This window comes from Chroicocephalus ridibundus, chromosome 5, assembly GCF_963924245.1.
Source record: "Chroicocephalus ridibundus chromosome 5, bChrRid1.1, whole genome shotgun sequence".
In the NCBI taxonomy this organism is placed as follows: Eukaryota; Metazoa; Chordata; class Aves; order Charadriiformes; family Laridae; genus Chroicocephalus; species Chroicocephalus ridibundus.
The window spans coordinates 41,193,169-41,211,086 of record NC_086288.1 but is presented as its reverse complement, the minus strand read 5'-3'; the positions used below and the strand labels follow the sequence as shown (position 1 = coordinate 41,211,086).

At 38.5% G+C, this 17,918-nt stretch overlaps 1 protein-coding gene across 5 annotated transcripts in view; it reads left to right on the top strand.

Moving 5' to 3' along the window:
* The window catches only part of DDX60 (DExD/H-box helicase 60), a 50,949-nt gene that overhangs the window by 20,658 nt on the left and 12,373 nt on the right, over nt 1-17,918 (top strand). For 4 of the 5 annotated variants that reach the window (XR_010071189.1, XM_063335641.1, XM_063335640.1 and 1 more), the window contains 14 exons: nt 215-334; nt 3,354-3,449; nt 4,149-4,264; nt 4,777-4,922; nt 5,116-5,225; nt 5,333-5,437; nt 5,524-5,652; nt 6,462-6,589; nt 9,209-9,367; nt 10,579-10,723; nt 12,298-12,450; nt 14,813-14,917; nt 15,847-16,047; nt 17,013-17,117. Coding sequence is in view for 4 of the 5 variants with exons in the window: in XM_063335641.1 (XP_063191711.1) it covers nt 215-334; nt 3,354-3,449; nt 4,149-4,264; nt 4,777-4,922; nt 5,116-5,225; nt 5,333-5,437; nt 5,524-5,652; nt 6,462-6,589; nt 9,209-9,367; nt 10,579-10,723; nt 12,298-12,450; nt 14,813-14,917; nt 15,847-16,047; nt 17,013-17,117 (1,818 nt within the window). In the remaining variant the exon portion in view is untranslated. The remainder of the gene's footprint in view (nt 1-214; nt 335-3,353; nt 3,450-4,148; nt 4,265-4,776; nt 4,923-5,115; nt 5,226-5,332; nt 5,438-5,523; nt 5,653-6,461; nt 6,590-9,208; nt 9,368-10,578; nt 10,724-12,297; nt 12,451-14,812; nt 14,918-15,846; nt 16,048-17,012; nt 17,118-17,918) is intronic. The other variant, XM_063335642.1, reaches the window with a different exon arrangement.

Sequence of the window (17,918 nt, the reverse complement as noted above, 5' to 3'; positions counted from 1 at the left end):
CACAACACTAAATTTCTTTGAAAGCATTTGAATATTATTAAAAATCAAGTACCATATCTTTTTAAAGTTAACATTGTTGACAGTCTAGACTTAATAGTCCATAACATAGTTCATTATAGTCTAGTACATTAATATCAGTGACAAAATTGAATGCTTTTATATGTGCCTTTAGACATACACTATCTAGTTTTGTTAATGACCTGCTTTATTTAAGGCCCTTGTAAACCAAGTGGTGGGAACTATATGCAGTCGATTCACCAAGGAACTTCCGTATGGATTGGCAGTGTGTGGAGTCTTCACACGAGATTATCGCAGTGACGTCATGAATTCTCAGGTATATTTTTATGGGTATTTTAACACATAATAATAAGGACTTCTGTATTCCATCTGGTTTCTGAAAATGTTAATTCTAATCATACCAATTGTGCTGTTATTAAATACAAAGTTCAGGAAAAACCTAAGCATACGTGTACTGCTTACCAGAAACTTTCAGTCTATGGCATACAACCTTACCTGTTCATCCTTAGGGGACATGCAGCTGATTACTTGCTCTCGTTAAAAGAAAAGACATTAAAATCCTTTGGTTGCCAGCATACAGCAGATGCCTCACAGAAGTCGAGATAGAATACATCAGTAGCTCTTCTCTTGTCTGCTGATGTAGTCACTCCATCGTAGAAGGCCACTAGTTGGTCTCTGTTGTAGTAGGGAGCCCAGAACTGGACAGAGGAGTCCAGGTGTGGCCTCATCAGTGCTGAGTGGAGGGCAAAGATCTCCTGCCTTGATTTGCTGGCAACACTCCTCCTAATGCAGCGCAGGATACCAATAGCCTGCTTTGCCACAAGGGCACATTGGTGCCTTCTGTTCATCTTGTTATCCACTGGGACCCTCAGGTCCTTTTCTGCAGAGCTGCTTCCCAGCTGGATGGCCACCGGCGTACACTGGTTCATGGTGGTGTTCCTCCCCAGGTGTAGGACTTTGCACATCTCCCTGTTGAACTTCATGAGGTTCATACCAGCCCATTTCTCCACCCTGTCTAGGTCTCTCTGGATGGCAGTATGATCCTCTGGTATATCAGCCACACCTCCCAGTTTGGTGTCATCAGCAAACCTGTTCCGGGTATACTTTTCCCCATCATCCAGGTCATTAATGAAGATGTTAAACAGGATTAGACCCACTATTGACCCCTGGGGTACACTGCTAGTTACTGGCCTCCAGCTAGACTTTGTACCATTAATCACCAACCTCTGGGCCAAGTCTTCCAACCAGTTTTCAGTCCACCTCACTATCTGCTCATCTGGCCCATACTTTAGCAGCTTGTCTGTAAGGATCTTATAGGAGACGTTGTTGAAAGCCTTACTGAAGACAATCTCCATTGCTACCAAGCCAGTCATTTCATCATAAAAGTTGGTTGAAGTTGGTCAAACTTTGGGGAATTTCAGGGAATTTATGCTGAATACTCCTGATGATTTTCTTGTTCTCCATGTGCTGGGAAATGATTTCCAGGAAGTGTTGCTCCATCACCTTCCCAGGGATCGAGGTGAGGCTGACCAGTCTGTAGTTTCCTGTGTCCTCTTTCTTGCCCTTCTTGAAGATAACAGTGACAAATCATTAATTCATTCATGCTTACCTTGAAATCAAATACATATATATTTATAATATATATGTTTTTTTATATATATATATATATAACCGTCCACTGTAGGTAAAGATCAAGTATGAGACCATCTAAGGATCCTGAACGTATACAAGTCCATAGGACCTGCTGAGATCCATCCACGAGTCCTGAGGGAACAGGTGGATGAAGTTACTAAGCCACTTTCCATTATATTTGAAAAGTGACAATCTGGTGAAGTTCCCACTGACTGAAAAAGGGGAAACGTAACCCCCATTTTCAAAAAGAGGACAAAGGAAGACCCAGGGAACTACAGGCCAGTCAGTCTCACCTCTGTGCCCAGCAAGATCATGGAGCAGATCCTCTTGGGAACTCAGCTAAGGTACATGGAAAATAAGGAGGTGATCAGTGACAGTCAACTTCACCAAGGGAAAGTCATGACTGACAAATTTGGTGACCTTCTATGGCGGGGTTACAGTGTTGGTGGATAAGGGTAGAGCAACTACCTGGACTTATGCAAAGCATTTGACACTGTCCCACACGACATCCTGGTCTCTAAATTGGAGAGACATGGATTTTATGGATGGACCACTTGGTGGATAAGGAACTGGATGGATAGGTCGCACTCAAAGGGTTTGCGGTCAGTGGCTTGATGTCCAAGTGGAAACCAGCGGTGAGTGGTGTTCCTCAGGGGCTGGTACTGGGACCGGTGCTGTTTAACATCTTTGTTGATGACACGGATGTTGGGATTGAGTGCACCCTCAGCAAGTTTGCTGGTGACACCAAGCTGTGTGGCACGATCAACACACTGGAGGGAAGGCATGCCATCCAGAGGGACCTGGACAGGCTTCAGAGGTAGGCCTGTGTGAACCTCATGAAATTCAACCAGGCCAAGTGCAAGGTCCTGCACCTGGGTCAGGGCTATCCCAAGTACCAATACAGGCTGGGCGGAGAATGGCTTGAGAACAGCCCTGAGGAGAAGGACTTGGGAGTGTTGGTGGATGAGAAGCTCAACATGAGCCAGCAATGTGCACTTGCAGCCCAGGAGGCCAACCGTATCCTGGGCTGCATCAAAAGAAGTGTGGCTAGCAGGTTGAGGGAGGTGATTCTCCCCCTCTACTCTTCTCTGGTGAGATCCCACCTGGAATACTGTGTCTAGCTTTGGAGTCCTCAGCACAAGAAGGACATGGACCTGTTGGAGTGGGTCCAGCGGAGGGTCATGAAGAGAATCAGAGGGCCGGAGCACCTCTGCTATGTAAGACAGGCTGAGAGAGTTGGGGTTGTTCAGCCCGGAGAAGAGAAAGCTCTGGGGAGACCTTATAGCCGCCTTTCATCTGAAGGGGGCCTACGAGGAAGCTGGAGAGGGAGTTTTTACAAGGGCATGTAGTGATAGGACATGGGGTAATGGCTTCAAACTGGAAGAGGCTAGATTTATATTAGATATCAGGAAGGAATTTTTCACTCTGAGGGTGGTGAGGCACTGGAGCAGGTTGCCCGGGGAAGTTGTAGATGCCCCATCCCTGGAAGTGTTCAAGACCAGGATGGATGGGGCTTTGAGCAGCCTGGTCTCGTGGTAGATCTCTCTGTTAGTAGCAGTGTGGTTGGAACTAGGTGACCTTTAAGGTCCCTTCTAACCTAAACCATTCTATGATATTTTTAAATGCTTTTTAAATATAGAATGTACTTGTAGTTGATTAGTCAGTTTACTTGAAAATAATGCCTTACAAACCTTTCTTCTTAGATACTAGTGACCGTGCCTCAGTGTTTAGAAATCTTGATGCTGTCTCCTCGTTGCCAGAAATGGACCAAACGGATACAATATGTTATATTTGATGAGGTAGGCATCTTTTAATAGTAACCAATTTAACAAATATACAGAAAATCTTGAGGAAAAATGCTGGTGACTCAATTTTTCATTACATACTATTGCTAGTAAAAAAACCAAACAACTTTCAGAAATATTATTTCATACTTAACTTGTTTTTCCCTGTGCATTTATAGTTTTTATGTACTCCAGTGAAAGAACTTAAAAACACTGTTAGTCCTCAAGAGGACATACAATTCAGTCAAAGCTACCAGGAGCTTCTCTATTTCTCTCAAGCCAGTTAATTGAAAAACTAAAAGTCACCACTGTAGTCTGAGTGGCACAAATAGAGCATTCCAGTCTGGGATCAGTCTGATGTTTCACATCATATGGTATTTGTCAGTCTTTCCAGGGAAACAGTGATTAATCTTGCTAAATTTAAAATTCCTACTGTATTCTTTCTTGTATATAGTATTAATTACTGACGATGCCAGTGAGTATACCTATAGTACAGTGAATGTAGTATTGAAATTTAAACTAATTTTCTATCCAGTGAAGTCTGGAGAGGGATTTACTGGGCGTTTGATTTGAATCTCATCATCATTTGTTACAACATAAGAATTACTCAGTACTGATCTTACCAAACTTTTGATTTTTGCAAAACACAAAACAATTCCTGTGTGCTTTGATAAGGAACACTTCTTTTCTTTTAATCCATTTTGAAAAATATAGGTCCATTGTCTTGGCGGTGAAATTGGAGCAGAGATTTGGGAGCATCTTCTGGTAACAATTCGGTGTCCGTTTTTGGCGCTCTCTGCTACTGTCAGCAACCCAGAACACCTAACTGAGTATGTGTGGAATTTTCTTGCTCACAAGAGCATATTTAAATTGAATACGAGCTGTTTTAGATAGAGTGGTCAATTACTATTGGGAGGCAACAGATTTGGAGTTATATTGATATATATGTTATGCTACCCTTACTCCCCCAGTTGACACAAAACAATACTGTAGCTCTTAACTCTGTAACAGGCACTACTGTTCTTTCAGACCCTGTAACTGAGCCGTGCAGAGGAATTTAGGAGGCTTTTACATCTGTTTGAATTGCCAAAGCCTGATAAGCACATTTGTCCATCATCATTCAGAGAAGACACCTGCACTATATTTATGTATATAATGGTGCTATTTCTCATTTTTTATTGACACCCTGGGATAAGCTGGAGAAAATTGGACTAAAGATGGTGAGAGGGGGACTGAAAATTCTATAGGAGAAAATGAGCAGATTGTAGTAATTCATCTATTACAGCTGTAGCAATTTTCTTAAAATACTTTTACAAATCTTATTTTTGTTCTTGCACTGTAGGTGGTTACAATCTGTGAAAAGGTATTGGCAACATGCTGAGAATGGAATAGAAAGAAGCTCTGCAAACTCTGAAAAGAACTTTACAAGAAAATGTAAAGTGAAATCTAAACTACAAGAACAAAAGAAATCATATCGTGTTAGACTAGGTGTGTATCAGAATATTTTGTAACTAAGAAATAAATTTCAGTGTTATTTCTGCAAAAACTTTAATGATGATATGTGAACTTAAGCGTATTTTGTTTTGGTTTTCTTTTAAATAAAAACAAATCTTGCAGGATTAAGCACTTGCTTTTTAAAACAACCAAGTGCATCATGACAGCATTTTTTTTATCTTCACAGTCTTGTATGAAGAAAGATACAATGATTTGGAAAATTATGTGTGTTCTCTGAAGGGCAGTGATTTTATCATTGAACTTTGTCATCCATGTGCTGCATTAACAGTCAATCACGTGAGCATAATACTGGTGTCAACATTGTTTAGCAACTGTTATGTTTAGGCAAGATGGATTTAATCAAAATGATTCTTTTATTTTTATTTTGCTTAAACTCCTTGCAGATTGAGAACTATGGTATTCCTTCATATCTTTCTCTGTCTCCACGAGAGAGCATTCAGCTTTATGACACAATGGTGAAAGTCTGGCAAGAGTGGCCAAGGGCACAGGTGTGTATACACAGCTATGGGTAAAATATATCAAAATAAATAGATAACAAAGTACTGCAATGTTTCATATTAATGTTATTTTCCAGGAGCTAGATCCTGAGGAGTTTGTCTCTTTCAAGAATAAAGTGGTAATAAAAAGGTCAGATGTGAGGAAATATGAACAGGAACTAAAGAAAGAACTAAGCAAATGGATTGTGCTTGGCCAAAGACAGAAGGTAACAGTTGTTACAGGGTGCTTTCTTAAGACTGTGTACAGCTTTAAAATAATAATAATTATATGTAATAATATAATTATGGGAGCTTCTCCTCCTGTAATTATTGCTTATTAGGTTTAACTACTGCTGTACTTGAAAGATAAGCACTAATATTTATGGCATTTCCGTAAGCATTTTTGAGGTGATGTTTTCACAAGCTTCTCTGGGAATCAGACTTCTGATACTGCTGCGAGATTTCAGTTCCCGATTCCTTTAGGTACCTCCTACAATTAGTGAGAATATTGTACCGTTGCTCTGCTTTTTTTTGTCTACTTCGTTTTTGCTGCTCTTTTGAAACCTCCTGTGTAACCACAGACAGTATGTATGTTTCCATGTAAAAGACAAATTAAAGCAATGAGCGGAAAATCAGGTCCTTGATTGGAGGCCACCTATTCCTATATCATAAAAAGGAATATGAGGAGGTGGTGAATCAATAACAAGGATAAAATAAAGAATATTTGGGAAAGAAGTATTTCTTGAAATATGACGCTTAGATGTGAAAGTGTATCATAATCAGTATGTTAGTGATGCTTTATTATTTGAACAGTGATGGTAGCCTTGAATGCTACAAAAAATTGTGTTTTGAGCTCTTACCCAAGTCAGTTGATAACTTGCAGACCCTTTAGCCTATGTAGCTACTGCAGTTCTGAATGATTTAAAATAAATGAGCTGATAGAAGTTGACACAGGAAAATGGAGTCTTCATATTTATTAGCCTCTGGCCAGAAGTTTTTATCATTCACATCTCCACAATACTACTACTTTGGTCAGGTGAATAAGCTATTGGAGCACCTTAAGCCACAACCTGTGGATTGCTCGGAAAAGAAAAAGTGGAAGCGTTTTGCAAGCTTTGTTGATAAATTACATGAGATGGATAAGTTGCCTGCCATATTTTTTATGTAAGTATTTACATTCCATGTATTATATATGTATTGCCTATATTCAGAAAAATGGCTTTTAGAAATAAGCATTGATATGGTTTGGCAAATGCCATTTATATGGTATTTGTTACCTTTGCTATAAAAGAAACAAAGTAAAGGCCTACGAGCTCTATCAACTCATGCATCTTTATGGCACTAAAGGTTTAGCTGAAATAAAACTGGGAGCATTTAATTACTCTGTGGGAAGGGTAGAATCCATGCATGATGTCTGAGAAAATGACAAGAAACTGAATCACATTGAAATGAGAGTCAGATTCTCAGTTGCTTTGCCACAGTGTAGTCAGTAAAACTTGTGGAAAGTATATGCACTTTATTTAGAGGTGCAAATGTAGAGGCAGATTTGCTAGGGAAAAGGTTGGAATGAGGTGTGTGCTATTAACGTGTGCATTTGTCACATCGTGACAGTTCCACTGCATAGCCTCTAACAGTCTCATCTTACATATAGTGACATGCATCAATCAACCTGTTTTGCATATATGTGACATGTAATTACATAACATCAAACATGCACAACTTTGAGCCTACTGACAATACTGTTCTTGTCAGTGATATTGCTAGTAAAGTAGGCATGTACCTCAATGCTGGATTTTATATTAAAAAGAAGCTCCTTATCAGTAAAGAGTTGTCTAGTGCATATTCTCACTGTAATAATTCATAGTAACAATCATGTAAAAATGAAAAGTTTTCTCATCTCAGTATGTAGCCTTGCCCTTCCTTACATTGGACGCTGGTATTTAGGGGTAGAATGCTCACTGCCGTTTCAGTTCTCACATGCTTGATGCTGATAAAAAGGCATTACTGAAAGAACTCTAGAAAGGAAGAAGCAAAAAGTGAATATACATACTGATGGCACATCTCAAATTACTCTAGTTGCTGGTAAATTATTTCTTTTTCTGTTTATTAGTGATGGTCTAGTTGTAAATTAATCTTATGGCTGATTTCAAGCTGAAACCAACAGTTTTCAAAAGGAGTCTTAGATATTTGTAATTCCCTCAAATACGGAATAATTTCAGGACTGCTGTTTGAACTGCAATATCATATCGGGGCACTCAATACAAAGTTCCAAGGTGCTTCTCCTTAGGGGAGATGGATAAGTGCCTTCCTCTCATCTACCCTGGAATGATGGGTCCTTAGAAATTCTGTGTGACTTACAGCTCTGACAAGAGACTGTGAGTAGAGTATGAATATCCTAGACAATTGACAAATGATCATGGTGAGACAAGAACACATTCCAGACCAGTGAACATGGAGGCAGAACTTAGTGGTATCAAGTTGGGGGACGAGGTACAAAAATCTGTTATCTAAGTGTCTTTTAAGGCACAGAAGTAGTGTAACAGTGCTTGATAGACCTCCCCAGTGTTCTTTGTAGTCAGATAAGGGACGAGAGTCAGAGAGAATTAAAAAAATAAAAATCTCTCTAGTTAAATGTCCCAGTCCTGAGAAATGGTGATGGAGATGAAGGGGATGAGTAGTCTTTACAAGTAGTAGACAGCGACTTGGAGTAATGGATTGATATTTATGCTTCATTGGTGCTGGTGAGCTTTTTCTCCCTAAGCCATTGTTGATGAATGAGATTGCAAAGCAGTCATCCTGTATGGTGTTGGGTTAGCATGGAATTAATGGAGACTCCTGAGAGAGCAGGTATTAGAGCTGAGGAGCCAAATTGCTATCGCAGCCATTGGTGGTAGGGAAAAAGCAGTACTTAGCCTGCTTTGCTTTTTTTAGAGCCACCAAGGAGAACAACAGTCTGGCACCATCCTTTATGGCTGAATAAACTCAGTGATAGAGAGAAATTAGATCATTCATTCTGAGTTTCAAAGAGGGAAAAAACCCAGTAAATTGCAAATGACGTTATTGAGCTCTGTCATCCGTGAAGATTTGAAAAGCTTAAGTTAAGGAGAGGTTACCTCCTAGCCTTAAAATCTGTATTTAGTCTTTCTGGATAAAAGGATAAAGTCCTTCAGTTTTTGCTCCTTTTCTTGCTGACTGGCAGATTTGAATGCCTTGTGACTATTCTAATGGACTAGGATGCAGCCTTACCCATGTGTTGCCAACACCTTGTGTGGTATTAGTTAACAGGATCTGCCTGCTGCAAAAAGAATAAAAAAAATACTTTTTGAGAGTGAAGCTGGAGAAGTCTTCATCCCAGTTAAACTCCAAACAGCCCAATACTGAAAAAGCTATGAGGAAGAACAGCTATGTAGAAGACCAAGAAAGACAGGCACTGTTTCTCAACTGGGTAGTTGAGAAGAATTAAAATGACTTAAGCTACAATTTGCTTTATCTGTATGTCCAAGTGTCCAGCTTAGGGAAAAGTAAAGTTGAGCATACTTTCTATAGATAACTTATTGGCAGAACCATTCTGCATTTTACCACTCAGTTTTGGAATAAGAGCAGTTTGAAAGTGAACATGGACTGTGAATTGGAGATGGAATAGGGATATGCTTCTAATGATTAGATTCTAACTATTAGCAGATGATAGGCCTCACTGAATATTATTGTAACAGCATTACATATAAATAAAAACTCTATTAGAGTTCACCAAACTGATGTATATTATATACTCTTTACTCTAAGATTTAACGTGGATTCAGTGGAATGGGCAGCCAAGAATGTATTTCTCAGTTTGCTGAAAAAACAAAAAAGTGAACAACACCCTAGCACTGAGAAGGAAGAAGAACATTTAAGGGATGAACTAAGAAAAGTGAATAAACAGCTAACAAAATTGAACCCTCAGTAAGTATTATAACTATATATTATTAAAACACTTACATATTATGACAGAGCATAATTTTGTGACAACTTATTTCTGGGGAATGTACCTTACAGCAGCACATTCATCCAGCTTGCAGTACAGCAGTTCCTGCTCCTTTTTGTGGCAGATATCAATCAGTAGTACCTAGTGCATAGTCGAGCAGCAGGAAGATACCAGAGTTGCTGATGCTGCGTAAGGTGCATGCACTACAACATAAGAATCAAAGAAAGAGAGCTGAGTATATGTGATTGGTCATTTTGGAATAATTTGCTACTGAGATACGAAGATGTCAGAACAGCTCTTTCTCCAGACAGTAATGCATCTCTTAAAAATGGTGTAGGATCTGATCCTTGTGCTGGGTCAGCCACTGTGGGAGAATATTTTCATAGTTTCTCCTCACCATGGCTGGTTACAGTGGTGGATCTCTGAAGTACGGGTTCACCTGGCTGGTGAGATGTGCTTTGAATATTTGTCAGCCTTTTGCTTGGATTTCCTCCTTAACCTTGAATTTTCTTGATTTTGTGATAGGGTATGGATTTTTATAAGGCATTTGGCAATGAAATATGGCTACAGTTATCAGGGTAGTCAGGAACATAAAGTATCATGGTTTTGTCCTCTTAATCATGGCAATTTAAAGTGCATTCTTTGGACACAATTTCATGAAAGAATGAACTTGGCTGACTTTAATAGTAGTAAGTGAGAACTTGAAAATCCAGTAGGAATTTAGACACATATGTAGACATTGAAGCAGCTTGAAAATCTGCCTCTAAATAGTTTTCCCTCTCCCCTATTCTTCAAATCCTGTCCTAAATCCTTATGGTCCATGTCATTATTGGCCGTAAATCCATCACATTTCATGTTTAATTCTTCTGCTGTGCAATCTTGTTAGCTTACTAATTTGCTCAATGAGGTACTTACAGTTGCTGTCGTCATCTTCTTTTGATTTTGTATATCACCATAATTTCTCCTCTCTACTTCAGCCAAAATTACTTGCTGTTTTGCATACAAACTGTGATAAAAGAGAAGCTGTTAGGATTATCAGTAAGTCAGCGTTAACAGATCTACCTACATGTTTGAGCCTACAATTTAAAAGGGAATGAGTCTGCATCTTTCAGTACCCAAAGAATATTTTAAAATCAAGAAATGAATGTTAATTACAGAAATAATATTTTTATTTGCATATTGTACACAGGGATATCAAAAAGTTGAGCCCCAGTGAAATGGACAACATGATATTTCTTTTGACTACAAAACAACAGTTAGAAAACAGACTTAAAAAGCTAACTGCTATCCCTTCTGCATGTGCTTACACTGATCCTAAAGCAGTGGATGAAGATGTAAGTAATTCACTGATTATAACAGGGTTTTGGTTTTCTATGTCAAAAATGCATGAATTTGTGCATAAATATGCAGGAAGCATATAGTGTGTCATGCAGTTGTACTTAACAGTACACATTGACTTCATGAAACATTCTGAGTATTTCCATTTAAATTTGATTCCAGGTATCAGTCTTAGATAACTTTATTTTTAAGATGTATGGACAATTTTAATTCTGCTAAATAAAAAGGTGTTGACTTGTCCTTGTGATAGGAGTCCTGGGATTTATACTGCAGTTAATTCATTTCCATGAACTATCAGCAATACAATTCTGTTACTGGTCAATTCAGATCTCGGGCTACTATTTTTCTGACTGAGTCATCAGTATAGGCTATATGGCTCTTCTGTGTGCTTATAAAAACATTTCTAAGTAAGTGCTTCATATCTTGTAAAAATACTAAATAATAAAATATTTTAGGCTCTAAAAGTTCTATTCCTCACCAAGCAAAATTTTTCACACTCTTCGATGTGTTTATACCCCCTGAGGAAAGACAAGATGAGAAAAGCACTGAAAATCTGCAGGTGTTCATCAGCATACATATTCATGTATGTATTTGTATACAAATAATTAAGGAAGAATTTATGAAAGAGATTTATATAATGTGGTTTCCAGCAGTGAAACTCGGCCAGTCAAGATTCAGGAGATTCCCTCTGTTCTAAACTTCCTGAAACACGACTGTGGTTTATGTAGCTGTCTCCTCATGGCTGTTTTGTTTTTTTTTTAATTAAAAAAGTAATTGTGATAAGTGGCTCTTTATTCAGAGCAAAAGTGCTCAAAATTTTGATGAAGTTTCTTGATAATCCTTTCTACTTATTGTGATATGTCTTGAAAGAGAGGAAAATTCTGTGTATTGGGACCAAACTTGAAAATTCTCATGATTCCTTATCCTGGGAACTTGGCATCCCAATGGCATTTTTGGACTGCCAGCATGGAAGGAATGTTTCTTCCAGAGTTGCACATAGGTAAAGGCAGTGAAGAAGTAGCTTGGACATTGGAACAGATGGCATTTGGCTGTAGTGTGAAGTTCAGAAAATACTGAAAAAGCTCATTTCAGTGCAATTTCTGAGTTTGCGAAAGGGAAGCTTCTAACTATGTAGGGAGATGAAATGGTGGTACCAAGCAAGGATGATAAACAAGAGCAAAAGATTATCAGCTTCACGTAGCTGCTTAGGAATTTGTTCTCCGATAGTGGAATGTAGTATATGGTCATGAGGCCATGCTTGAAGTAGGAAAGGCATGAATATGTAAGCTTGTCGCGTCTGGTTCCATCGAGCTGTATGGTATGACAATTGGTATCTGTTGAAAAGGTGAAAAAACTTGATAGTATATAAAAGTGTACTGAAAAGCCTGATTTGTTGTCATAATCAAGCTACTGATGGTACACATCCAATTATATACTTCAGGCTTCAGGTTCACTGCAGATCATAAACAGCTATATTTGTCTGTAGTGCTTGGAATTTTATCAGATAAGACTTTTTTTCATTAACAACACCTGGTTGTGGTTAATCCTTGACATTTATTTTTATTTGTAGACTTTGAGGAAGATTTTTCATCAACTTAATTTTGAGAAAAGAGGCTATCTGCAGCAAATGATGGCATTGAAGGGCATTGGGTATCATCATGGATCTATGGCTACCAAGGAAAGACAAGCAGTGGAAATGCTTTTCAGGCTGGGATATATCAAGGTTGGTAAATTGGAATCAGTTCTCTTTTTAAATTTTAATTTCTCCATATATTTAATTAAAAAATATAGTGTGCCTTTCACCAGTGGTAAAATACATTGCATTGACTTTGTCATGCTAATTTAAAAAATGTTGACATGAAGGTTTACAAACAAATAAAATTAACTTAGTGAACTGATAGCTGTAAAACTTTACTTCTAACTGAGAGTTTCTATCCTTCAGATTAGCTTATCACAGAATCATAGAATCATTTAGGCTGCAAAAGACTGTTAAGATAATCAAGTCCAACTGTAAACCTAACACTGTGAAGTCCACCACTAAACCATGTCACTAAGCACCACATCTAAATGTCTTTTAAATACCTCCAGGGATGGTGACTCAACCATTTCCCTGGGCAGCCTGTTCCAATGCTTGATAACCTTTTCAGTGAAGAAATTTTTCCTAATACCCAATCTAAATCTCCCCTGGCGAAACTTGAGGCCATTTCCTCTTCTCCTATTGCCTGTTACTTGGGAGAAGAGACTGACCCCCACATCTCTGCAACCTCTTTTCAGGTAGTTCTAGAGAGCGATAGGGTCTCCCCTCAGCCTCCTTTTCTCCAGGCTGAACAACCCCAGCTCCCTCAGCTGCTCCTTATCAGACTTATTCTCTAGATCCTTCACCAGCTTTTTTGCCCTTTTCTGAACACACTCCAGCACCCCAATGTCTTTCTTTTAGTGAGGGGTGCAAAACTGAACACAGTATTTGAGGTGCGGCCTCACCAGTGCTGAGTGCAGGGGCGATGATCACTTCCCTAGTCTTGCTGTCCACATGATTCTGATACAAGCCAGGATCCTATTAGCCTTCTTGGCAACCTGGGCACACTGCTGGCTCATATTCAGCCAGCTGTTGACCAACACCCCCAGGTCCTTTTCTGCTAGGCAGCTCTCCATCCACTCTTCCCCAAGCTTGTAATGCTGCATGGAGTTGTTGTGACCCAAGTGCAGGACCTGGCACTTGGCCTTGTTGAACCTCATACCATTGGCCTCAGCCCACTGATCCAGCCTGTCCAGATCCCTCTGTAGAGCCTTCCTACCCCTGAGCAGATCAACACTCCCACCCAACTTGGTGTTTTCTGCAAACTTACTGAGGGTGCACTCAATCCGCTCACCCACATTGTTCATAAAGATATTAAACAGAACTGGCCCCAATACTGAGCCCTGAGGAACATCACTTGTGACCAGCCATCAACTGGATTTAACTCCATTCACGAAAACTCTTTGGGCCCAGCCATCCACCCAGGTTTTTTTACCCAGCGAAGCGTATGCCCATCCAAACCATGAGCAGCCAGTTTCTCCAGGAGAATGCTGTGGGAAACGGTCAAGGGCTTTACTGAAGTCTAGATAGACAACATTCACAGCCTTTCTCTCATCCACTAAGCGGTTCACCTTGTCATAGAAGGAGACATAAAGTTAGTTAAGCAGGACCTGTGTTTCATAAACCCATGCTGACTGGGCTTGATCATCTGGCTATCCTGTACATGCCATGTGATAGTGCTCAAGATGATCTGCTCCATAACCGGCCTGTACTTCCCCAGATCCTCCTTCCAGCCCTTCTTGTAGATGGGTGTCACGTTTGGTAACTTCCAGTCAACTGGGATGTCCCTGGTTAGCCAAGACTGCTGATAAATGATGGGAAGTGGTGTGGTGAGCACATCCTCCAGCTGCCTCAGTACCCTTGTGTGGATCCCATCCAGCCCCATTGACTTGTGTGTGTCTGAGCGGTGGTGTAGTGGGTCACTAGCCATTTCCTTTTGGATTATGGGGGCTGCTCCCCCATCCCTATTGTACAGCTCAGGGGTCTGAGTACCCAGACAACTGCTGGTCTTACTGTTAAAGACTGAGGTAAAGAAGGCATAAAGTACCTCAGTGTTTTCCCCAGCCTTTGTCACTCTGTTTCCCCTTAGCCCTCCTTTTGTTGTTAATGTATTTACAGAAACATTTTTTATTGTCTTTTACTGCAGCAGCCAAATCAATGTTTTTTAGTTCAATGAACTCTATAGTATTATGATATTTTTTACTGTCTTCATGGAATATTTCAATTTGTGTTCAATTTCAATATTATTTCAATTTGTGTTCCACAAAAGATGTGGTATAAACTTTCAGGATACAAAAGTTTAATATGCATATGTAATAGCTATATGAACTACACTAAAGAGTGAAATTCATGTATGTTCATAGCTCTGTTAAATTCATCAGATTAAAGTTTAGCTGTATGAAAAATGATAGTAACATTCCTGTTGGTATAAGTTGGGTATTACAGGTGGTTTTTTTTAAACTGGATATTGCCATTTCTAATAGATACATTCACGTTTGATATTTTATAGGTAGTCACAGCTACTTCAACACTTGGTCTGGGAATCAACATGCCATGTAAATCTGTTGTCTTTGCTGAAGATTCTGTCTTTTTAGACACCCTACATTACACACAGGTATGGAAATAGAACACCTACTTCTTACTACAAGAACAGTACACATGTAGCTGTCATCACACACAAAATCAGAAAAATGTCTTTTCTTTTACGTATACTTCTGGGTATGTTCTGAGTTCTAGTTGTTCATTTTGGTGACAATAATAGTTTTAGCTAGGGTGATTTTTACCAGTGTTTCAGAACTGCCAGCCCACAAATAATGTACGTAGTCAAAAGACCTGTTTCAGCAATGAAAGTATCACAATTGCTCAGTAGATTAAAGGCCATATAGGCCAGATACAGCTGGTGGTATCACCTGGCAGGTAGCTTTGAAGTGTCAGAGTGCGAATGAATCTGTGCAGTAGCCGGACCTATGTGCATCTCCCATCTGCTGCACATAAATGATATGACTCCAGCTTTGTCACATCATCTGGTACAAGAGCTAAGTCCTTACAATGGACCTGACCAAGGACATGATCCAAGCAAGGGAATACACCCTTAGGCACCTTCCCTCTACTTCTTGTTCACATTCTCTGCTCTTCATTCATACTGAGACTACCTCTGCCCCAAATCTACCCAGAAATAATTCAGAGCTAAATGTGAATTGAAAATAAAGCTGATGTATGGGTATAAATTAAGTTAAAACTTACCTTGAAAAATATATAAATGTTTAAAAGACATGTGAGAGAATGTAAGTATCCTGGCCAGTGTTTAGGTCTTCTATCAACTTTGGAAGTTCATATTTTAAAAAGTAAATAAACCCACCACATTTGCAAACCAGATATATTTGAGGTACAACATATTTTGCACACATTATTTTAATAATTCTTCATAAATGCTTTATTAAGACTGTATACATGGTACCAGTGTATACAACTTAAGTATATTTTACTTAAAATTTAATAATTTTATTATTTTAATAATATAATTATTCAATATTTTATTCTTAGTTGTCAGGACGAGCTGGAAGACGGGGACAAGATATGATTGGAAATGTGTTCTTCTATGATATCCCACTGCCCAAAATTGAAAGGCTTATCAAATCCAATGTACCTCAGTTGAAAGGCCAGTTTCCTCTGAATGTTACCTTAATATTGAGACTCATGCTGTTGGTTGCGAAGGCTGATGACAAAGCAGATGCCAGAGCAAAGGTTTAATATCTTTTTTATTAATAGCAATTTAATTAAATTATAATGTCTTTTTAACAGGAGCAGAAATTCATGCACTTCAGAAGTAAGCAGTCTGCCTCCAAATGAAATTGTGTACTGCTTCTAGTACCTGTGCCATCTTCTCCACAGTATTGTGCTGTCCATTTTCATGCATTTATTCTTTGCAATAAATATTATCATCAGAAATAATGCTACTATCAGGAAGGTATTTTTACTGAATCTTATTCCATGCAGTATTTCCATTAACTTGGAGAATCAGAAAGTCTTCCAATATTTAAAATTTCAGCTTTATTTGAGGAAAAGATGTGAACATATGTTTCCGTAGGGAAGAGGGGAGCTATGAAATGCTATCTCAATTAAAACAATGAGAAAATTCTATTACTCACTTGTTTAAATACGTATACTAACTCTCTGGAATCAAATAATTCTTATTGTTGCCATTTAATGCAGTGATTTACATAAACAACCATGATTACAAATTGGTGAGAGATGTCCTCTTGTAATTATTAAGGAACGCTTACCTCCAGATGATCTGTTTTTTACATCCACTCCAGCATATAGACACTTATTTTCAAGGACTCACTGAACGAATTCAGACATATCTTCTTAAGATAACAAAATAAATCGGTAAAATTCTGTGTTGAGTACTAAAATATTAAAATGGTATTAAAGTGTAAGGAGTAATTTCAAAAAATTCCTGGTTTTAGTTTAATTATATTTAAATCCTTGTCATGTAGATCTCTATACGAATTTAATCTAATTAACTTTAAAAACCTCAGCATAAATTTAGAAAATGCACACACGTCTGACAGAGGATGGAGTTTTTCACAAGCATTTCCAGGAGTTAGGCATTCAATTTAAATAAAAATACAACATAATCCCCACCCAGTATTTTTACCCTGAGTTTCTTAGTTTGTGTTTATTTTTTTTTCTGTTTGTTTGACCAGGCATTGTCAGTGTTGAAGCACTCACTGATGTCATTCAGAAAAGAAAGATATGCTGAAATATTAAAAATTTATTTTATATTTTCCTTGCAATTTCTTATCAAAGAGGTAGGTTTTAACTTGCTCTCATAAAGGGTAGTCCTTAAATCCACAGTTTCTCATTTGTTTGTGTTAGTATGCTTTCATTTAAAGAACCATGTATTTTTACATTCCATAGCAACAGGCTATTTCTTCCTGTTAGAAAGAAATTTAACGAAACAAGATAAAATCAGAGTGCTATAAGTAATTTCAAAATTAACCTCAAACTTATGTTATGGAATGGATTCAATAGGGAAAATCTTATGTTATGGTTTATGTGATTACAAATTGATTAGCAAAGGAAGAGTTGTGCATCTATATTGTATATGAAGACGCATGCATGTGAAATGATAGCTGTTTAAAACATACTAAGGTTGACATGATTTACAAAATGCTGGGAGAAATTATATCTCTAACAAAAACTTAGGAAGTAGGTCTTGGGGAAGACTGAAAATTAGTGGTGTATATATCTATAGTAATAGTTTCAATTTGATGGGTACCATTTTGGAAAACTTTTCTTCATTACTCCATTTTGGTTTACAGCCCAGAACTACAGGCAGTAAGAGGCACCAGTAATCTGTGCCCAAATTTCCCTGTCCTGTTCCCAGAAGGAGCCCTAACCAACATTCCTGCCTCCTCAGCTGGGTGACCCTTGTATGTTAGACTAGGAGTCTGGTATTCCCATTGAAGGGAAGAATCTAGTCAGTGTACAAGAGAGATTAGTAACATTTCCAAAAAGTTACTGTTAGCATAAGAACTGGACAAAACCTGGTCCACGTACCCTGTCTCCAATAAGTTTTCCAGGGAACTGTATTAAAAAAAAAAGAAAAA